General features: G+C 38.1%; 1 protein-coding gene across 1 annotated transcript in view; it reads left to right on the top strand.

Annotated features, from left to right (window-relative positions):
- Nucleotides 1-1,391: 1,391 nt before the first annotated feature.
- LOC131067019 (uncharacterized) overlaps nucleotides 1,392-24,775 on the top strand; it is a 46,017-nt gene continuing 22,633 nt past the window's right edge. Inside the window, exon 1 of the mRNA XM_058001949.2 lies at nucleotides 1,392-1,547. Coding sequence (XP_057857932.1) covers nucleotides 1,495-1,547 — 53 coding nt within the window. The 5' untranslated portion in view covers nucleotides 1,392-1,494. The remainder of the gene's footprint in view (nucleotides 1,548-24,775) is intronic.

Raw genomic sequence — 24,775 nt, forward strand, 5'->3', positions numbered from 1 at the left:
TTTGCCCAAACCTGCTGGTAAGCATAGCTTTGCTCATGTGACCAAATCTTCCGCCCAAGCCTCTAAGGGGGTCCGTCCTCTCCCTTGTGCGAAATCCTCTCCTGTGGTGGTTTGCAGACAGGATGTTGTGGACAACATTGGGTTTTACCAACGCTGTGCTTTGGTGTGCAGATTCTCTGGGCTCTGGCCTTCCCTACCGGACCTTCATCGCTGGGTAAGTGACTCCTGGCGACCTTTGGTTGCTCTCAATATTGAGCTTTTTCCCTGTGCTAAAGGATTTTTTGTTGCTTCCTTCACTTCTTCTCCTGACAGGGATTTGATTTTGAGCAAGCTATGGGCTTGGGGAGTGCACTCCCTCTCCACTAAGCCTTGGACAACCTCTTTCAACCCTCTTACTGAACCACTTAATGTGCATCCAGTTTGGGTTCGACTCATCAATCTCCCTCTTCATTTTTGGGAGCACTCTTGCTATGAGGCAATCGGTAACTCTATTGGCTGTTTCCTGAAGGTCGATGATGCTACGTCCTCAATGGAACACACTACCTTTGCCCACATTCTTGTTGATATTGACATCTTTGCTCCTCTCCTGGGTTATGTGGTTCTTATGGTGGGGGATAGGCCTTGGTCACAACTGCTGGATTTTGAAGGCCTCCCCTTTCGTTGCAGAAGATGCTTCTCTACTGGCCATCTTGCTTCGGGTTGCTCTTCTCCACAACACAAAAGGGTTTCTACCTGGTGGAAGAATGCTACTGCTAACCACTTAACATTTAATGCTACGGATTCTGCGTCTGTTGGCTCCTCCCATGAGGATGATGTCGTGCCCCCCATGACTCCTGTTACTCTTACTGATGTTTTTGTGGCCTCATCTCCGAAGGCCCCCACTTCCGCTTCTCCTGTCCTGCAGCCCTCCCCTGCTGTTGGATCTGCTTCTGCCACTGCTGTTCTGTCACAACCTGCTGCTGTTGCTGTTCTGTAGCCCCATACGATCCTCTTCCAGCCTTCTGTTGTCACCGGTGTTGTTGACCCTGCGGGGGCCCTTCCGGTGGATCTTAGCATTGCCCGGTCTGTGGTTGCTCGAAGGCGTAAGGGGAAATCTTCTCCCCTGCCCCATACCCCCCCTCATTGGGGTTTGGGTGGCCCGTCCCCCCCTTGAGTGGGGTTTGATCCCTAGTTGATTAGGTTCCTGTGTTTGTTCCTTTGTTTGTTCCTTTCTACCTTTGGACTGTGGTTCTCTTCCAACATCATCTCTCTTGATATTACTTTTTGTTAAGGATCAATGCCCTATATAATGCTACTTTTTTAATAAAAAACAGGACCATATAAATTTTAATTAGATAACTAAACTACCTTCGTTGATAGTTGCAATTGATATTTAATGGTCTCGAGCATTTTAAGTAATTGAGTTCTCTTACGAATATATGCCAATTCCTTATTCCCAAGCTTTTTTAATAAATACTCCGGTGAAATGTACTCGGCGCAAAAGTAAAACTGAAAATGTTGCTGGCGGTACTCTTTTCCAACGCGGAAGGCAATATCCTTCTCGAACGGTAAGATTTATGTTTCAGCCTTGCTACCAGTAATCTTCAGTATTTTTCTTAAATTGTTTTTCTTGTGAATTTATGGGACAGTTAACCTGCTCTGTGGGTTACAATAAGAATTATGATCTGTTTCCTATTCCCATATAGATAACAGGTCTTGGTTTATCCATATCCGTTTCATGATCTAATTTGAAATTTTTTCTCTGGATCTTCCGAATCGTCCCGTTATAATTATTTCTTAGGTTAACATTTTTTTCTTCCCAAATAATTTAGCGTATTTTATTTTCTGCCCCTTACAGTTTACTTAATTCGAATTGGATGCACCGATTGTTTAAAAAGGAAGAGTCACTAAATCCGAGCAGTCTTGCCCTGTTTCACCTTTCTTTAATAACTTAGAGGGGAATTAAATGAAAATCTAGATCTTGGTTTCACAGTCAGTGTGAAATGACCGATAAGCTTGCATATTTACTCCTGCTTTAGAATTAAAACTAGAATAAATAATAGGCACTCAAATCACTCTTTTACTTGGATCCTTACTTGAATCTAGTGTATAACTACTACAGGAAATCTCTACATTAGCAAAATATTCATGTGATCTGGCAATGTCAATCCAATTAATAATGAAAGAAGACAAGAATTGGGCGTTGTGCTTAGAATACAGCGATTCTCTGTCAGTAACATTAATGCCAGTCTCCTCATATGATCGTTTTACTTGCCACACACCCTTTAAAGTTTATATCAAATGTGTTTATTTCACATAGGGGATCTATTAATTACTATGGTCTTCTTTGGACGACTCTAGGAAGTTTCTGTGGTTCTTTACGCTCTAAGGCCGAATTAAGGCCATTTTGCACATTAAGTTGACATAAAAATGAAATTTGAATCACTTTTCGAGACTTTGGACAATGTTATACAGAAGATTTCAAATAAGTTTAATGACAATCACTCTAACAAGTGAATTTTTATTTGAAAGTTGTTACGATTATTCGGAGCTTTCCCAAAGCAATATCAATTTTCTCAGATTAAGAACTTTCCTATATTCTTCAAAATTTATTTCATTTTTGTTTTACTGGCTATGCCAAGTAGCCCTTAGATTGCAAGTCATATCAGGTGCCATCAAGTTGTGCAGACATTTTGGATATCTAAAATTAAGTTTGCAATAATATGATTTCAATTTGAACTTCGCTGCTAGCAGGGTTTCAAGCACAGAATTTTTAATAAATAATAGATATAAGGTAGTTGGTGGCTGCCCTGAATTAGAATTTGTCATGCATTCCAACTTCCATTAAGAGGATAACTGTAGTGTGTGCTTTCTTCTTTAAAATTCTGAACTAGCATGTGACAACAAATATACTTTTTGTAATACTTTTTGTAATCAAGCTTGAAGTTTTTAAACATTTCTGTGTATTTCAGGAAAATTAAAAACCAGCTTACCACAATAAGATTTTGAAGTTGGCTCAATGACATCGTGTGTTATAGAAGATCTTCACAATCAAGCATCTGAGTTACCATTCTTGTCAATATTAAATATGTTTGTGAAACAACTTTTAAGCGTGTTTGAGGTAGTAGCTTGATAAAGTGACCAATATATGATTTGTGCCTTTTGTTATGGTTTATTTCTCTTTAAAATTTATGCCATCTTCTTTCTTGCACAAATAATATGATACCAAACTCCAAATCTTTTCTGTTGTTTTTCCCTATCTTGGCTAATTTTTTTCTAGAACAAGCAATAAGAAATTTATTATAAAGCCGAATGAAATTACATAAATTAATCAGTTTTCCAGCTAACAGTAGCACATCTAAGTTAAATAATCTAAAAATAACAGGTAGCCCACAACAAGGCGCTATCCATCCTACTCCAATCCATACCAGCATTACCGACCTATCTTAAAGTAACAGTGCAATTAACTGTAAAACTCTAAAAACTTAAAGACCTCTCAAGGAGTAGGAGTCTCAAGTTCTCAGTCAGCAGGAAGATAACAATAAAAACAGTATCACAACAATAGTCATCATGGGCATACCCCTCCAAAACTGCCAAACAAAATCCAAATCATAAGAGAATGACTAAGAATTTTAATTATTAATTATACCAGTAGGATGGTAGCCTGGTGCTGGACCTAATGAAGGGCCTAACTCGTTAAACAAATTTGCCATCAAAGGGCTGGAGAAAAGATGTTGATGGAAATTGTCAGTAGTCTCCCCAGCATGCACATCCCTGCTCAGCATGTCAGAGAAGCAACGAGAGAACAGTGCCATTGAGATAGAAAGACAATCTTTTATTCCATGCAAATATCAGTCTTGAACAAGTTTTAGTGGAGCGTGAAATATTTTTCATGCTTCCCTGCCCTTCCTCACATTCTAGTTATGCAAAGCAATAATATTATTAATATTTCCCGCTGAGAAGCCTTGAGATACTTAATGGCTGTAATGTCAAAGATAGTTTTAAAGTCATGGCAACAAAGTAAGGTCACTACAGCAGGCTTATCAATAGATGGGTTCTTAATACAGCATCGATTTGTTTCATGTCCAAGTGTTCCTTGTGGATTCTGTCATAGCCCTTGTGGTGTGAATTGCAATGGCCTCCTCATATGGGTGACTTGAGGCTATGCTGAAGATGTATGGAAATGATTGGGTTAAACTTATGAATAGGGGATGGATATGAATGTGTTTAGTGCGCAACACGTCATCAGATGAGTTTTAACTCCTCAAAACTGGTATCTTTGAGAGTGAGCAAAGTGTCTTTTAAACTGGCTTGGTGTTGGTGTGAACAGGGTTTTTTCCTATCCGATTTACTCCTTTGTAGTGTTAACAAGGTACATTATCTATCTCGTTCCTAGTTAGGACCTTTTCACATATGTTCTCATGTTAAGTTTACTTAGGGAGCTAAGAATCTTTAGAAGTCTCTAGGTGTTATGTGATCTTATTGTATCTTATCACTTGTTGTCTCATTGCATAGGATTAAGACATTTTGTCACAATCCTAGTCTATCCTACCTCTCAACCTTGCCTTTATAAGAAAGACATCATATATACCTTTTACATCCTTGTAATCTTACGGCACCATAATCAAGCAATGTTTTGCTCTTGCCGTTCGCTTGTGGAAGATATCTTTTGGTTTTGCAGGTGATCCTGGAGGATTGAGTCCATTGGCGGCTCTAGCACTTGGGGGGAGTAGCCCAAATATTCCACCAGCTAAAGAAAGGCAGTGTCTGAAGGGGTAGAGGAAGTTTTGCAGACCAATTCATTCAATTTCACTCTATCCAAACAGGGTTATTTATCTGAACGAGTCAGGGGAATTCAAGCAGCTTTATTGCAATGTTTTTGCTGGACATGGTGCAAAAGCAGACATAACCACTTGAGAGAGGAGAGAAGGAACCAAAATAACTCCGGGAGAAACCACCCCAAAGTAATAGCAGCAACAGAAATCACAAATCCCAGCGAGTTGGAAAATTCATTAAATTCATTCCAGCAAAAAAAAGGCCTGTGGGAAGCTAAGAGAAAATCTTTCCAAGTACTAGCTAGGAGAGTATCACCGCTAGTCTACCAATGTCAATTCCCCACACGCACATTAAGCTCTCAGGCTAAATGTAGAATCTCCACCTTCTTAAAGCTCCTTTGCTAAAGCAGAGAAGCTATGTAGTTTCAGCACACAGCATTTACAGAGCCAAAAATGCCAAGCAAGAGTAAGTATGGGAAAAATGAAAACAAAAAGGCCAAAGAACAATTTCAAAAACTTGACAAATCCTCCGATTATTCAGTGATTGCGAGCTTGCTGCATAATGATGGTCTCAATGTTTAGGAATGACACCACCTTATACTTTCTTTTTATATTTTGTGCCTCCTCCCATGATATCCCCCAATTTATGATAAAAAGGAAGGTCTTGGGATCCCCCCTTAGCAGGGGCATTATCCCCTTATATAGTAACATTCTTACTATTAGTGATCAGGTCAATGCCTTTTTGAAGGCCGTTTAAGGATAAAAGGCCATTTTGTCCCTGATTTGGTACCTTGATAAGGAAGAGGTGTACTTAGCAAGGGGTCAGGCATGCTTTGATATCTTGGTATGTAATAAGCCTTAAAGCACTCAAAAGAGTTTAGAATTCTGTGGATATGCTTGATCAGTCTTTTTAGTTTCCAGTCATTCATATCCCTTGTTGAGTTGATATTATTTGCTGAAATCTGAAAATCCATGTTAGACACACAGTTTTTGGACTATTGGAAAAGTAACACCTAAAACCTAAGTTGCTTGTCTTGGTATGGGTTCGAGTACACTACCAGTACAACATTTTTTTACTTGATATAAAACTAGTAAATACTCATAGTTTCCATTAAATGGAATATAAAATACCTCATAATTTGCAAAATAGAAAATACTTATAAATTTATAATATGATAATTTAGTGATTTTTTAACTCTCAATACAAAATGAAATTTACAATCAATATTCAATAATTTTCATATTGCTCTTCATTGAGAGCATCAAATTTAGCATTTAGTTCAGTTTCATTGAACTACAATCAGTTGCAATGCCACTCGCACAAGCTATGTCATATGTAGAAGTTGACATATTTATATAGACTTCAACAAGCTATGCAACTAGGATCTAAGTCAGCACACTTAGAAGTCAGATCACAATTTTTTGTCACACACTAGTGTAATAAGGTCTCTTATGTGACAAAAGATGCAACTTAGAGTGCACAAAGATCAAATCCTCAGCGCTTTTTGCACCCAATCAATTGTGCTTAATCTACTAGATAGATGAGTATGTACTTAAATTTCACTCAGCTGAAGAACAACTTTCAACTTGTTGAATATGCATACAACATTTACAATTTTAAAACATAAATTATAATATATAGTAGTCAAAAAAATGAGAAAGTAAAAAATAAAAAGATGCAGGCTTGAGAGAATTTTTATTGCAAGAGACTACAAGTAAATAGAGCCTTGATCATTTATATACCACCATTCGTGAGTGTCTTTCCTGTACTTGTCTCAAAAGGGTGCAAGCATCGTGATTCTTTGAAGATATGAAGTGACCAAACTCACTCAAAACAATACTTTGTATATCTACATTTAGGAATATTCTTATGAATGTAGTCTTGTACCCAACAACAACCACACCATCTCTATATGATGTCACCTTCCTTTGCAAATAAAGTATCTCTTAGCTATGATATTTTGGAGAGAAAGCAAATGTTAAGAGATGCAAGGACATGGTCATCTTGTTCCAACTGTCAACAATGATCCTTTCCACCTTTTGAAAAATGCTTTTGTGTGGTCATGATCCTTGGTTTCTGTTATGGTCCTTATTTTTACAACCATGGAGGCTATGCCATTATAAATTTGACTCAAACATGGGCGATCTATATTAGCATACCTAATCATGTTGATGATGGACTTAGTAAAACTCAAAATATATTCCATATGAGCCTACCAATAATCATCTAGGATCAACGTTTTGACTTTTTGGGCTCTCTTTGTATTTGATTACCTCCATACACTCCAAAGTGTGTTGATGACCATAGTGCTCAATGCCCCTCACACTTTCACAATTCATCTCAAGACAAGTGTGTGTGATGCAAATTAAGTCTCAAAAATCTAACAATTGTGTGTGATGCAAATCAAGTCTCAACAGTTTTGTCATACGCTTTTAAAAATATTAAAAAGTAGATGACATATCAAAAATAAAAAAAATACACTAAAAAAAAAATACCTTCAACAACTCCTTGTTGGAGAATGTCTTGAAGATGGCTTGTGACATATGATAATTTGTCACAAATATTTGAATCACTTCGACTTGCATGTAGATTTGTTTGATCTACTCGATCTTTGTGTCAATCTATTGCAATATCAAGCTGAGTAGATAGCATATGATGTCCAAAAAATATGCCCATATGTACCTCCACTATTGAACTAGCTGCCCTACAATTCTAATGTTGTCCCTTATGACTTGGACAACATTATTTGGGATCACCATCACAATGGGTTGTCTGAGGACATTGGCAATAAAAGTTGTATCCTTCACTTGCCTTTCATCACAATCTATCGCCTTCAAAAACATCACCCTTTATGGGACATCGCAATGATGTTTTTTAGTGGTTTGTTTTTGAAATATTTCCATCCATAAAAATGACGGACACTCTTGTTCGAGCCATGTATCCTTGATCACTCTCAATGATGCCTCTACAGTTTTCATCTTGGCTAATAAGGTGGTGCACGCTCTTTCATGCTTGGGACTAATATAAGTAGCAGGTGCTTTGGCAATTGCTGTTTTGATGTCTCACCAATGTGGTGATCAAACAAGGGTGAAAGGAAGCCCATTGCCATCAATGCAATGAGCAATGTTCTCATTTGCAACCTTCCTTGCTTCATTCTTGAAGGTTTTTTTCAATGGGCCTATTAAGGAAAGAAAAGGGGGTATTCTATTTTTGGAAAGATGGTAATGGCATGAAGGATGTGGGCTAGTTGGTTGTGTTAAGCTAGTAGGAGGTTTCTAGGATCCTTTCTTAGAAAGAGGATGTATTCTTTCTTTTGATCTATTACTTACTATGTTGGTGTTCTCTTGTTTTTTGATATATCCCAATGTTTGCTTTGGCAATATTGTTTTTATTTGGCCCTACATAAATTCTTATTCCTAAGTCAATAATAGTGTATGGGTGAGTTTTTATTTGACTTCATGAGCTCTTATACTCATTCCCACATTGACTACAATGCCAACAATAATGCCTACCATAGAGAGTTGTTCAATCATGGTTGTATGTTGCCGAAGAGGTGACATTGCATTGAATTTAAATGAGCTCTCTACATGTGGGGCAATTGAACTCGAACTACCAGCCATTTTGTATGAACATAACAAAACAAAAAAATTACAAATTGATAATCCCACAAAAAAATGACATTATAACCCCTACATCACATATAAAAAGGTTAAAAAATATTCAAAACATCAAAAAACGAAAAAATTTGGAAAACCTTAAATTTTTTTTCAAAACTTGAAAAAATACCAAGATTCACTCACGTTTTATAGATGAATCTTTTGTGTGCATGTCTTTCTCTCTTATTAGTGTAGGTCTTTCTCTTTTGTCTTGTTAGTGTAGGTTTTTCTCTTTTGTAGCCTTCACCTTTGAAGAAAAATGCAGCAACCTTTAAAAAACAATGGCAATTTGGAGGAAAAAAGGCTACATTACTTTGTTTGTGAAACGAGACGAAAGACGTTAAGAGCCCTCATTTTATGGCAAAATTAGGTATTTATGAGTTTTATTGTTATTAAAAATCTTATCTTTTTTAAAAATGTTGTTGGACAGGCAACCCAAGGGTGCACTTGGGTCAGGCCTAGAGTCACCCATGGTTCACCTTGGGAACCCAAGGTGCTCAGGTAGACTTTGGGTGAACGATGCTAGAGTCGGCCTTGAACTGGACTCATATGGGTATCTAGGGGGCCTTAACAAATTTTGCCAACATAGCCTAAAACAGAACCTGGTATTATTAGTTGCCCCGAAAATTCTGGCAAACTATAGAATGTGTTGAACATCTTCATCAGCAACTATTTTTCATCTTCGTCTTCATCAGCATCTGTTTCTTATCTTTGGCAACAATTGTCTATCATCTTCTACAGAAACTGAGATATTTTCATCAGCAACAGTTCAACTTTAATAACATTAGTAGTTTTACTTCATTAGCTTCTCTTGTTTTCTGTCAACATTTGCTGTTTGACATTAGATTTTTGTACATTCTCTCCCTTGGTGTCAAATCACTGTATCTTGTCTTCAAATTTCAATGTATTATCTTTCCTAGCCCTTGTGTCATGATATTTTCCAACTGTTCCTTTGACCTACAAAACTGAGTTTCAGTTTACTCTCTTGTACCAACTCTCTTACATAATTGTGCTTCAATTCAATGTGTTTTGTCTTTGTATGAAATACTGGATTTTAATATAATTGTATTGTTTCACCATTGTCAAAAAATATTACTGCAGGATTTCTTTTTTCTTATTCTAAAACTCTCCTTAACCAAATCACTTGTGTATATGTTTGATTGTATTGCTCCATCATCCTCACAAAATACCCCTATAGGATTTCTTTGTTCTCCTAGATATTCTAAAACTTTTCTTAACCAAACTGCTTGTGTACATGTTCTTGTTAATGCAACATATTCTGCGTCTATAATGGATAATGCCATTGTTTCTTCTTCTTTGAATTCCATGTAACCAATCCACTCCCTAGCATAAAATAGTGTCTTGATGTACTCTATCATCTAATGGTCCTCTCCAATTTGCATTTGAATAACCACACAACTTTGAATCCTCAACTATATATAATGAATTTCATGATCCTTTGTTCCTTTCATATACCTTAAGATTCTCTTTGCTGCTCGTAAATGTCTTTAGTAGGTTCACTCATATACCTTGAAACCAATGATATTCCAAACATAATACTTTCATCTACCTATGGTGCCCCATCTTCTTTCGTCAATTTTCTCCATGTGCAATTGGTGCATCGACTCCTTTACAATCTAGTGTATTAAACTTCTTCAAAATGTATTCCACATATATAGCTTGACAAATAAATAACTTATCATGAGATTGCTGTACCTCTATTCCAAGAAAATGTTGCATCAGTTCTAATACCAACTTCAACAATCCGAACTAAGGATTAGAACAAATTCTTAAAGCAAGAACAAAGCTCGAACTAGGGTGATAGTTACAAACCTTAGGATGACAATTATACCGCCCTTAATGGAATAAAAGAAATACTTAAGATCTGAAGCTAGAAGGAAACAAGTGCACAAACCAACATATGAAGGCACTCTCTGATGAAATAGTTAACAAGCAAGAGAACCCTGTGCACTAGTTAAGATCCAAACTAGGGTTGTAGAAAAGAACTAATACCAATAACGACAAGGCAGGCAGATACAAGTCTCCAAACCTTTCTTAACAGAGGTAAGCAAATGAGGGTAGAGGAGTAAGAACAACTGTATACAAAGATTGAACCCTTCATATTCTTGTTACGGCCCCCTTGATGCCCTCAAATTGACAAGCAGGTATATTGTCCAGATTTGTTGCTGATTCATGCTAGCCCTAGTCCTGCAAAAGAAGTAATACAAGATCTACCTTCAAGCTGTTAGGCTTTATAGAAGGAACTTGGCTCTGATACCATGTTAGTTTTAGCGATCAGACTTAATAATAAAACTCAGAAGTAAACAATGCAAACGAAACACAATACAATACAAACAATTATTTTGGGAAAACCTCCCTCTTGGAGGTGAAAAACCCAGCCAAATTTCTTAGATCTTATTAATCAACGATCAGTAGGTCTCTTTACAATTAGCTTTAGCACATTAAGTATTTAACACAGTAGTATTAGGTCAGCAAATAGAACAAGCATGTAACTTATCTGTAGTCCACAAATGGAGTTTGCTGATCACTGATAAATTGTAGACCTGAAGGTATGTGTGCTGATCCTGCAAGATGGTTTGCTGACTGTGAGAAGAGGTTCGCTATGCCAAAGGAGTTCATTGATCACCAAATTGCAGACTTGAGGATATGTTCGCCGTGCCTAGGAAGGATTTCGCTGCCTCTGCTGTCTTGTAGATGAGCTTCACTACACCTGCAAATCAATTCGCTGCCCTAGACAGACAGTCTGCTGACTTTGGATAGGGTTTGTTTACTTTCTCCAATAGTTCGCTGATGCTAGAAGGAGATTCGCTGATGCTAGGAGTATTTCGTTGATAGAAGATTGAACTTGTTGAATGGAGAAGTTCGCTAAAGATGTGTAGATACAATGAATGATACTTGCATATATATAGGAGACTTGGCCTCCTTAATTTACCTAAGTCGGCTAGCACATATAATCTTAATTTTATCCTTTAACTTGGTGCCAAAACCCCGCAAGTTACATATAGGGCATGATTAATTACAAAGTTTAATTACAATTATTTTGGGCCTAGCCCCAATGAGTTTAAACACATAGATAATGATCAAACTTTAATTGCTTTTAGCAACATTAAAGTTTGATAATCCGAGCTAATATAATCCGAGCTAGCTAGATAATTTCAACATACAAGTTGCTGTTAATTGTCCATTGACTTCATTCTTTGCACAAAATTCAGTAAATCTTTTTGAAAAAAAATCACCTCTATCTGTTCTTAAACACTTTATTTATCTTTCACTTTTTTTTTTCTACCATAGCCTTAAATATTTTGAAGGCTTCAAAAGCATCATTCTCATTTTTATAAAAATGACCATATGCATCTGGTAAAATCATTAGTAAATGTGATGTGCTTCATATCTATGCTTGCCTAGGGCATGGGATCAGACAAATCTAAATGAATAAGCTCCAATGGTCGACTTGCTTGCCATTTATTTCTGGGAAAATTGTCCTTGTGTTTTACACGTGCATAACTCTCTTACAATTCCTTTTTTCTTGTTTGAATCTTTGGTAATTTATGTATCTCATTTTTTCGGTATGACATATGCAATCCTTGAAAATTAAGATGTTCATGCCTTTGGTGCCATAACCAATTTGCATCATCAATAGTAGCATAACAAAAATTCGAGTCAGTTGCTTTTGATTTTCCATGGAAACACTCAGCTCTTTGTCATCTCATCTGTAGCAATTAGTGTTCCTTTTTGTCTCTTATCATAGATAGTACAAACTTTATCCTCAAAGACTAGTTTTAGTCCCTTTTCAATGAGCTATCTGACACTCATTAGATTATACTCATTAGATTATACTCATTAGATTATGACTTAGCTATGTCGAGTGGTATACATTAGCAAATTTTCCCTTTTTGGTCTAGTATCTATAGCCATCTTTTTTATTATCATCCAACCTTCACTTTTAATTTTTTATCAATCTTTGAAAATGCTTTTGTACAACTTATTATATGATTAGAACAACTTGAAACTAGAAACATACCTCATTATTTGTGTTATCAACTTTGTTGCATGAAACAGAAGTGTGGTGGATCTTTATCTTTATGATTATCTTGTCTTAGACTTTGATTTTGATTCCTTGTGTACTCTTGTACATAGTTTGATTTTCTTCCTTAATTTGAATTCTTCAATTTGTAGTCTCTTTCTACATGAACATTTTTTTTGCAATAATAACATTGCACCAATAGTTTCTTGCAGTAGATTTGCCTCTTTTGAGTGATGTCGGATTTTACTTTATCCTCTTCCTTTGAAATTAGAAGTAACTTCTTGATACGAGTTCTCCCCTTTATTGCTTTGAGGGGAACTTGTACTTGCTCCTTGATTATTATTGATTTTCACCTTTGCCATCAATGCTTGATCTAGACCATCCATAAACATTACTTTCTCTTCATGGGTAAGCAAAGATCCAATCAGCCCTTCAAATTGTAAATCATTTAATTTTGCAACTCTTATAAAGTAATCACAATATGCATCCACTTGGGTGTAAGAGATCTAAATATTTTCACGACCACATCAACTTTTACTGTTTCACCATTTGTTCTCATTTTACTCATTTTATCCATCACTCTAACACAAAACTCATCAACTTTTTTACTATCCTTTATTCTTTTATTCTCAAAATTCATTCTCAGTGTATGAAGCTTTGCAACCTTTACCTAATTTGTACCTTGATATGAACTTTCTAATGCTGTCTATGCTTCCTTTGCTATTTTACAACCCACAATTCTTGGATAGATACTTGGATCTATTGCACTTTGAATATAGAAGAATGCTTGAGGATCCTTTTTCTTCTGATCTTTTTTTGTTCTATCTGTTGTATTTAATATGCTCTAGTCTTGAGGTTCAACATACCTGCCTGCTACAATGCCTCACACGCCTTTCCATATCAATACCCTCTTTAACTAATCTTTCCAGTTATCAAAATTCTCACATTTGAATTGTGGAACTTGCACTGTGAAAGATCCCTAAATAGGTCTTTTGCTGCCCTATTTAAATTTTAATTTAATAAACTATATTTTGGAGCCTTTTTGGTGTTCTTAGAGACTAGACAGAAGATGCAGAAGAGTTTGTTTCTTTGGTGTTGTTTTTTGGTGATGGGGTTTGCAACATATGACAAGAAACAACATAAAAATGAAATGTAATCAAGAGATCAGCTTCTGATTTTTTATATGACAGCAGATTACAATCATCTAGAAGTGAAATAACATTCACATGTACAAGCAAAAAACATACCAAGGATCCAGTGCTAAGGTTTGAGGCTGGTTTGCTATCTAGAAAATGGATACAAGCTGAGAAGGATGATGTAGAAGCAGATCAGTGGATCCAATCTGCTTATTCTGCCATAAGATGAATTACCAATAACAAATTGGGCAAGAACCCAATTACTAGCTGGAAATCCAACCTTTGCCGGGCAAAATTATACAATTTTGACCTTCTTTTCCCATTGTTTTGCTCACCCTGATCACAAATCTAGTCAGTTGACTATGATTTCTTCCACACTACCCTTTCTAATCCCAACAATGAGATCAAGCACAAGAAATGGAGTTAGAACCCTCCATTTAATTTAAAATTGATGCACAGCCTTCTAGAATGGTATGACACTGCCTGGAATGGTACAGCTGCAATCATGGAACCCACACTTGCTACAATTTCAAGATAAACTGCTCAGAACTGATGTATCATACCTAATGGTGATTGCTGGGCTGGTTTTGTTGCTAAATTGACCCCCATTGGGTACACCTCCACTACCAATGCAGATCTGAGGGTTTACGTCCTCCAAACACCTGCAATTTCTATTGCTAATGCAGAGCTGAGAAAATTAGAAAATAAAATAATAACATAATGCCAATTCCCTCCTCCAAAATGTCTAATAACCTTTTCCAAAGAGTGGTGTAACCCCAAATGGAATATCCAACTAAAAAAGCATCTTCCTTGGCATCTTTTAGGTCCACGTAACTTAAAGGCTTAAAGGCTTTTAAGGAATGACAAGGGTCCCACCATGCCATGTCATTTAAGTGAATTGAGCCACTTTATTAAAAGGTATGCATAGCACTTTATTCAAACGTAAGCCTTTATTAAAAAAAAGAAACTTAAGCTTATAAAGTAACTTTTTAAAAGTTACTTTTTCCTTCTTAACTTTTGACCAAAGAAACGGAACCCGGACTCAGCCCGGACTCGGCAAGGCCGACTCAGACTCAGCGTCAGACTCGGCTGGACTCGGGAAAGTGAAAAACTCAAGAAATTTAGAGATTTTTAAAGATTTAAAACTTGTTTCAGACACCCTTTATTGAATACACCTTAAGACACAAAAACATCATCAAACTCGGCTCATTTGATTACATACACAAGTATACATCAATCACATAAGCATAAATGCAAATTGTAGCTGAAGAAAATAACAAACATAGATATATAAATATTGTCAAATGTATACAATATTACAAAACTCATGGAATAAAAAATCCATGTCATCATATGATCATCATCAAATGTTTCATACAAATACCAAAGGTAAATAGTAAATACTAAATACAACTACAAGTGTACAAGCCTATGGCTCAGAGGGCCGTGCACCCTCTCGCCCTGGCCCCCTGCGAAGGCGTTTAAAGTAGGTCCTGGATGATTCAGCAACCATAGTCGCTCCTTGTGACACCATGCCATGCTCACCAACATCAAGAACAGTTGTGTCATGCTCGCCAACATCAGGAACAACTGTGTCACTCTGAGTCTCAGTATTTCCTGTCTCTGCTCGTGCTCTCTGCTCCTCCTCTGCCATGGCTACAGCCTCAGCCTCAATATCTACCTGGTCAATCCAATCAATGTCATCATCACTAAATACAGCTGTAGGAGTCCCAGGAGCTGTCTGATTCTCATTAGCCCACTCTGCTTCAAGATCAACCTCATCTAGAATGATAGGAGACATGTCAACTAATGCATTCTTTCTCATTCTTAGGTGGAGGTTGTAGTGAACAAAGACGAGATCATTCATCTTCTCCACAGATAATCTATTGCGCCTCTTGGAGTGTATGTGCTCAAACATACTCCAATTGCGCTCACAACTTGATGCGCTGCATGGTTGGCTCAAGATGCGAATGGCCAACTTCTGAATATTTGGTGTCTTTGGGCCAAAAAAGTTCCACCAATGATCTGAGTTTGAAATGAGAAAAATAAATAAAATCAGTCATGAACTCATTTAACAAGTTACAATATAGTATTGAATAAAACTAAAATTAAGCCTTACAATTTATTTTTACCTGGCATCATAGCTGTCCTACCATCTTTGGCGACAGGACGAGAGAAGGTCTCCCCTTGTGCATCTGAGAACATCTGTAGCTCTCGAAAAAGGTCTATCTGAGAAGTACCAGCAGGTCCCATCTTCTCCATGATTGCATATAGCCCATTAAGGACCTCACATCAGCCTTGAAAGAAGGGATAAAACGGAATGCCGGATTCAGATAATAGGCTGCCGCATGGATGGGCCAATGAAGCTGATGATGCCATCTCCTATCAATGATCTCCCAAATGGGACCATACTTGCTCTCATCTGCTCCATAGACAAATCTGATGGCCTCCTTCGCCCTATCCATGCCCTCATATATATAGCCCATTGCGGGCTTATCTCCATCCGCAACTCGCAACAAAACCACCAAGGGCTTAACAAACCGCAAAATTGAAAATATTGTGTAATTTAGAAAAATGAGCAAATAAGAGAATACATATAATAAGTTATAAAACATGAAGTTAAATTGTAGAATTTATAAAAAAATTACCTTCACTATCTCATCACAAGGGACCCAAAAGCCTTGCTCATCAAAAATGCAGTCTGCCATATCTATCCCTGCAGGGGTGGTAGCATAGGATGAGGAAGACCACTCCTCACCAACAATCATACGTCTCAAGGCAGACTTAGACCTAAGCATGGACTGCAATGTGAGGAAGTTTGTGGCAAATCTTGAGATTCCTGGACGAGCTAACTCCTTTTGCTCTGTGTATTGTCTCATAAGAGCCAACACCCATGAATGATTATATACAAATTTGCAGACATTTCTTGCCCTTTCTACACATCTCTTGACCCATGGGATTTTTCCAATATCCTCCAACATGAGGTCAATGCAATGAGCAGCACATGGAGTCCAAATTATAGATGGGTGCCTCTCCATCAATAGTCTACCTGCAGCAACATAATTTGTTGCTTTGTAAACTGTAATTAATGGAGGTACAAACTACAAGATAGTAATTAATTTGCAAACAAAATTAGTTTGTAATCAAAAGTTTACCTGCAGCAAGATAATTTGCTGCATTGTCGGTCACCACCTATATCATGTTCTCCTCACCCACATCTTCAATCACCTCCTCTATCTGCTCACATAGGTAGGTGGCATTTTTGCAATGGGTGGAGGCATCAATGGACTTGATGAAAACGGTGCCCCTTGAAATAAAAAAATAAAGCTAGGTCAATGATCATTCAATAAACCATTAGATAAAAAATAAAAAATTAAAGACTATATGAAACTAAAATTAATTAATCACCTGCGGAAGAAACAAGAAAATTAAGGAGAGTTCTATTTCTCCTATCCGTCCAACCATCAGTCATGATGGTGCAACCTTTAGTGCTCCATATTTGGCGTTGTTTATCTAAATCCTTTTTCACATCATCCACCATTTGAGACAAAATGGGTCCCCTCAAATCACTCTCACTAGGGGCTTTGAACCCCGCCCCGCATATGGTAATGGCATCAACCATTTGTTGCCAATAAGGAGACTTGTCGCAAAGAACCTCAATGAGATAAGTTAAGTATAAAAATTCAATGAGATAAGTATAAAAATTAAAACAATCAAAGTTATCAAACATAAAAGTTAGTAAAACATTCACCTGGCTACAAAGAATGGAATACAGCTGTAGCTCCAAAACCTGCCAACTGCCATTTTAGCAGCATCATGGACCTCCTTGTTCCAACCCATGCCCTCAAGTGACGGTTGGGACCCAGGAGTAGTGCGAGGTACAAAGAAGGAATCCAACCTAGATTTACGAATCCTAGGTCCAATGGTAGCACTCCCACTACAACTACTAGTGCTCGGAGCATGAGAAGTGGCGGTGGCACCGCCACTTATAGAAGCAGAAGCAGAAACGGAAGCACCAGTAGTAGCAAACTGAGTGGGACGATATGGAGGTAAGGAAGAAGGGCCTCCAACACATCCTAACTGTGTCCCTCTTCCTAAAACTGTCTCTCTCCCAATGGCCGCTCGATCCTCCTTTTGTTTCTTTTTCCTTTCAATCTCCTCAACCATTACATAACAATCACGTACGGCCTCAGGAACTGCTTTTCGGCATGGTTCGGCATCATGTCCACGCACACCAGCAATATGGTATTTCAGCCTATATATACCTCCATGGAATATTGTTTTGCAAAACATACATTTTGTTTGCCCCTTTCCTTGCCCTGGAAAATTCTCATGATATTTCCAAGCAGGGTCCTTTCTAATGGGGGGTCTAGAAGCTGAAGTAGACATTATAGGATAGTTTTGTGAAACTTGAAGTTGAGGCAAATTGAAATAATAAAGTGAAGTTTGCTGCAATAAAACATTACAAATACAAATACAAATTAATACATATTACATACATTCAAAAAAACTATAGTAGGGTTTGTCAAACCTTACTTAAAAAAAAAAGAAATTTACAAACCCTACATAGTACAACACTACAACTACATACTACATGCTACATACACACATACAAAAGATTTTGAAAGAAGATGTAAAACTTTCAAAATAAATGGATACAAAATGGAATTTTTGCATACAAGAAACAAACTAATCTTCAAAAAAACAACCATACCTCTTACAACAAGCTTGAAACGAGCTGCAAAGTCTTCCTATCCAACTCTTGATGCACCAAATCGAAACACAATGCAGCTCCAATGTGACAAATTGAAGAAAACTTGAGCTTCCTCCTTGCTGGTTTTTTTTCTATGCACCCTTGTTTTTCTTCCCAACTCACTTTACTCTTCCTTTTTTTGCAAGTGAATGAAATGAAAGTCACTTTTCGGGCTAGAAGACAATCAACATAAAAAAACGGACTTCAAAAAACTTTGCAAATTTTTTTTTTTTGTGTTTTTCATTTGGCTTACGCTGGCCGAGTCTAGGGCTCGGGACTCGCCGAGTTTGGCGAGTTTGGTCCAAACTCGCCAACTTGGCGAGTCTGGCGATTTTACTCGCCAAACTCGGACGAGTCCGAGTCCGAGCCCCTGGGACTCGCCAGGCCTGACTCGTACTCAGACTCGTCGAGTCTGGGCGAGTCCCGTTTCTCTGCTTTTGACACTTGGAAATTTTTAAGTGTCTTTATTCATCAAATGCAATGTGAGAATTGCATCAAAAAGATGGGGACATGACAGTCTCCCCTTCCCGGATTTGCTTGCCCACAAGCAAAGACAGGGCTGGATGCTTAAGAATCTCTTCTCCTTCCCACGTAACATCCTCAATGGGTAAACCTTTCCAACTAACCAAATATTCCTTGATCACCCTGTTCCTCAAATGCCTCTCTCGCTGTTCCAGAATCTCAACAGGAATCATAACCAGTTTGCCTTCATCATCCAACGGTGGCAGTACTGGAGATGCTACAATACCCTGACCAATTGCCTTTTTGAGGCATGATACATGAAAGACATTGTGAATCTTACTCTCAGGAGGAAACTCTATCTCATATGCTACCTCACCCATTCTCCTCAGCACTCTATAAGGCCCATAAAACTTGGGCTTCAGCTTCTTAGCTCCCTTAACCTTAAATGAGCTTTGCCTATAAGGTTGAAGACGTAAAAAGACCATATCCCCAATCTCAAAAGATCTCTCAACCCGATGCCTATCATCATACATCTTTTGCTGATTCTGAGCTTGCTGAATATTGTTCTTGAGAGATTTTAATATATCCTGATTCTCGTGTAACCAATCCTGAGCCAGAGGCACTCTATTATCAGCCAAAGCTAAGTCAGTGAACGTCATGGCATCATAACCATACAGTGCATGGAATGGAGTTATCTCAATGGACATGTGGTATGTAGTATTATAGCAGAACTCCCCCAAATACAAACAACGAACCCATGCACGCTGCTGTTTGGAAACATAGTTACGTAGATACGCCTCTATCCATTTGTTGACAATCTCTATCTGGCCATCCGTCTCAGGGTGGTAACTAGTACTGGGAGTCAATTCTGTACCAATGAGTTTGAACAACTCTTGCCAAAAGGCACTCATGAACCTACTGTCACGGTCACTCACAATGGTTTTTGGAAGACCATGTAATCAGAAGATCTCTCTGAAAAACAAATCAGCAACTTGTGATGCTGTGTAATCTGATGCTATGGGAAAGAAATGGGCATATTTAGTCAATCTGTCCACCACAACATAAATGCAATCTTTCCCTTGGACCTTGGGAAGTCCAGTAATGAAATCCATAGATATTCCAGTCCACTTTTGATCCGGGATGGGAAGTGGTTGCAGCAGACCAGCAGGGTATGTGTTTTCAATTTTATTTTGTTGGCAAGTAAGACATTCATGCACATGTTGTAGAATATCACTCTTAAGACCCTTCCATGAGAATCTCTCCCTGATTTGTCTGTAAGTTTTTCCATATCCCTAATGTCCTGCTATTGGAGAATCATGAAATGCATGCATAATCTGATTTTTAAGTGTGGATTCAGGTACTAAATAAATCCTTCCTTTATAGTAAATGATATCATCAACAACCGAATATCTTTCATCCTGAATAATCCCATTCATGACCTCACATGCAAACTGATTCTTTGAATACTCTACCAACAGCTGAGATTTCCAATCAGCTGAGACTTCACATAAGGAACATAGGACAGCAGATGAAGGTCTCCTAGATAATGCATCAGCAGCAGCATTATTCTTCCCTTTGACATATTATATGTCAAAATCATACGCTTGGATCTTAGAAACCCATTTTTGCTGCCTTTCACTGAGATCCTTTTGCTCCAAGAAATATTTTAGACTATTGTGATTAGCTCTCACCACAAATTTGCAGCCAACTAGATATTGTCTTAATTTAGTCAATGCATGCATAATTGCAAGCATTTCCTTGTCATAAGTAGAATAAAGTTTCTCATTGAGTTTCAATTTCCTACTCTCATAAACAATGGGGTGATGATTTTGCATCAATATAGCTCCCACACCTTCACCCGAAGCATCACATTCCACTACAAAGGGCTGAGTGAAATCAGGTAATGCTAAAACGGGACGAGCTCATCACCTGCTTAAGCCTGTCAAATACCACCTGTGCTTCCGGAGACCAACCAAAAGCCCCTTTCCTTGTAAGATCTGTCAATGGTGCTGCAAGCTGTGAATAACCTTTGACAAATCTCCTGTAGTATGCACACAGACCAAGGAAACCACGTAACTCAGATATGTTCTTGGGTGGTGGCCAATCAACAATGACCTGTATCTTCTCTTGATGCACCTTAACCCCATCTACACCAATCACATGACCCAGATATAAGATTTCAGATAACCCAAAATCACACTTTGACAATTTGGCATACAATGACTGTGATTCCATGATACTCAAGACCTCCTCAAGATGTAACAAGTGTTCTTCCCAAGATCTGCTGTAAATCAAGATGTCATCAAAGAACACCAAAACAAACTTACGTAGTTGCCCGTTGAACAAATGGTTCATACAAGACTGAAAAGTGGTAGGAGCATTAGTGAGGCCGAATCGCATCACCAAGAACTCGTAATGACCATAGTGGCATCTGAAAGCAGTCTTCTGAATGTCTGACTCTCTCACCTTAATTTGATGGTACCCTGAACAAAGATCTATCTTCGAGAAGTACACTGCCCCATGTAACTCTCTAACAACTCTGTAATACAGGGAATGGGGTATCTGTTTTTAATGGTTTTCTTGTTCAATGCACGGTAGTCAATCCACATTCTCAAAGTGCCAACTTTCTTCCACAAGAACGACTGAAGAAGCAAATGGACTAGAACTGGGTCTAATAAACCCCATATCCAGAAGTTCCCTGATGGTCTTCTCAATCTCATCCTTATAAGCCTTGGGATGCCTATAAGGTGTGGTCATAACTGGTTTAGCATCCTCAAGCTCGATGACATGCTCAAAACCTCTATCAGGGGGTACACCAGATGGAATGTCTCCAAACACCACTCCATGCTCATCTAAGATAGTTTGAATATCAATGTGAAAAGTCCTCTCATCCTTCACTGGTGACTTCCTAGATGATACAAAGCATTGAGTAGCCCAAATAATATCCTGGTGTCTAAAAATAGTTTCCATTCTGTGAGAAGAAACCACCTTAGGATCTCCATTCGAACATGCCCTCAAAATGGTGTTCTTACCACCCTTCATGAACTCAAGCTGCATCTTACAATGATCAATAATGTACCTGCCAATACCCTGCAGCCACTGTGCACCCAAAACTACATCATAGTCCTCCAACCGTAAGACATGGAAGTCATCAATCAAGGTGTAGTCCTTCATCTGTATCCGCAACTGTGTCACTCTCTTAGTGCAACCTAAGATAGCTCCATCCGCTACCTTCACTCCAAAACTAGAAAACTCCTCTGGGGTAATACCATACGTGTCAATCAACTCCTCATTGATGAAGTTGTGTGTAGCACCAGTATCAACTAGACACACAACACGCTGTCCTGGTATGGGTCCTATCCCTCCGTGGTGAGATGGATGCATTACTCAGGGAAGATGGAATTCTATTGCTGCCCCTACTTCCTGCAGCTGATATTGTCCTGCTACGGCTCCTGTGGCTTCCCTAACATGCTGCGGTAAAAGTGCCCACTCATCACTGGCTGCCATGACAATGTCTTGGAAGGTGATTCCATTATGAGGCTCAGCCAACAGTGGTACATCTCTAGGGGTGAACCGTGGGAGCATAGGCCTATCCGCTGTCCTGGTATGGGTCCTGTCCCTCCGTGGTGAGATGGATGCATTACTCAGGGAAGATGGAATTCTACTGCTGCCCCTACTTCCTGCAACTGATACTGTCTTGCTACGGCTCCTGTGGCTTCCCCTATTATTTCCCAAATCCATTCTGTCAAGTGTGCCCTGTAACCTGTTGATTGCTTCAACAATTCTTGGCTGTGCTTCAGCCAAGCTCCTCATAATCTCATCAGGATTGAGTGGAATCTGTCTCTCCTGTCTGGGTGGGCTCCTCTGTCCTTCAGGTATATCACCCATATTAGTCTCAAAGGGTGGTTCTGTGACACAATTTAAATCCACTCTAGGTCTCCTGCATGTGTAATATCTATAGGTGCCAAATCTGCCCTGCTGCATAGAATTACTTTGATGACCCCCAGGCTGGCAGGATCATCAGCTCTGATACCACTAAAAGATCCCTAAATAGGTCTTTTGTTGCCCTGTTTAAATTTTAATTTAATAAACTATATTTTGGAGCCTTTTTGGTGTTCTTAGAGACTAGACAGAAGATGTAGAAGAGTTTGTTTCTTTGGTGTTGTTTTTTGGTGATGGGGTTTGCAACATATGACAAGAAACAACATAAAAATGAAATGTAATCAAGAGATCCGCTTCTGATTTTTTATATGACAGCAGATTACAATCATCTAGAAGTGAAATAACATTCACATGTACAAGCAGAAAACATACCAAGGATCCAGTGCTAGGGTTTGAGGCTGGTTTGCTATCCAGAAAATGGATACAAGTTGAGAAGGATGATGTAGAAGCAGATCAGTGGATCCAATCTGCTTATTCTGCCATAAGATGAATTACCAATAACAAATTGGGCAAGAACCCAATTACCAGCTGGAAATCCAACCTTTGCCAGGCAAAATTATACAATTTTGACCTTCTTTTCCCACTGTTTTGCTCACCCTAATCACAAATCTAGTCAGTTGACTGTGATTTCTTCCGCACTACCCTTTCTAATCCCAACAATGAGATCAAGCACAAGAAATGGAGTTAGAACCCTCCATTTAATTTAAAATTGATGCACAACCTTCTAGAATGGTACGGCACTGCCTGGAATGGTACGACTGCAATTATGGAACCCACACTTGCAGCAATTTCAAGCTAAACTGCTCAGAACTGATGTATCATACCTAATGGTGATTGCTGGGCTGGTTTTGTTGCTAAATTGACCCCCATTGGGTCTAGACAAGGCACATCCTTGTCCCACGTGGGCAAATTAGTGGGTACACCTCCACTACCAATGCAGATCTGAGGGTTTACGTCCTCCAAACACCTGCAATTTCTGCTACTAATGCAGAGCTGAGAAAATCAGAAAATAAAATAATAACATAATGCCAATTCCCTCCTCCAAAATGTCTAATAACCTTTTCCAAAGAGTGGTGTAACCCTAAATGGAATATCCAACTAAAAAAGCATCTTCCTTGGCATCTTTTAGGTCCACGTAGCTTAAAGGCTTAAAGGTTTTTAAGGAATGACAAGGGTCCCACCATGCCATATCATTTAAGTGATTTGAGCCACTTTATTAAAAGGTACGCATAGCACTTTATTCAAACATAAGCCTTTATTAAAAAAAAGAAACTTAGGCTTATAAAGTAACTTTATAAAAGTTACTTTTTCGTTATTAATTTTTGACACTTAGAAATTTTTAAGTGTCTTTATTCATCAAATGCAATGTGAGAATTGCATCAAAAAGATGGGGACATGACACACTGCACCATTATTTGCTCCCATAATAACTATCAAAAAAGTTGAGATTTTCTCTCAAGGTGTCAGAATTTTGAACTCTGGTGAAGGAGCTGCAAATTTGAACTTGTCCAATGAAATTCTTACTTACACGGTAAAACAATTTTGCTGATAAAACTTTCTTTGATAGCTCTATTAGTAAATTTCGTATGAGACAGGTTTTCCTCAGAAGTTAACACACTAAAAAAACACTTATTTATTTGGTTACATCAACTTCCTATAGTCTGAATTGCAATCTGAATTTTTGCGTGAATCTCTGTTAAAACTTCTTTGAGAACTTCTTACAGATGGACTGAAACAATGCATTTCATATGGAATTTGATCTCCTGACAAATAATTGACAAAGGCAATCAGAACAATCCTAAAATAAGATGCCTTACATGTAGTTTCTCCAACTGGGTGTTTAAAACTAAAATAAAACCAAAATTTGGGTAAATAAATCAGCAGATCACGGCCTCTAAAATAGTTTCTAAATATGCTAAAAAATTGTCAAGAAAATCTAATCAATAAATAAATCCTTAAATTAAGTTTTTTTTGAAATAATCTCAGATTTCTGGAAAAGTAACGCCTAAAATACAGTTTCCTATTA

Source organism: Cryptomeria japonica, chromosome 3 (assembly GCF_030272615.1).
Source record: "Cryptomeria japonica chromosome 3, Sugi_1.0, whole genome shotgun sequence".
Taxonomy (NCBI): Eukaryota; Viridiplantae; Streptophyta; class Pinopsida; order Cupressales; family Cupressaceae; genus Cryptomeria; species Cryptomeria japonica.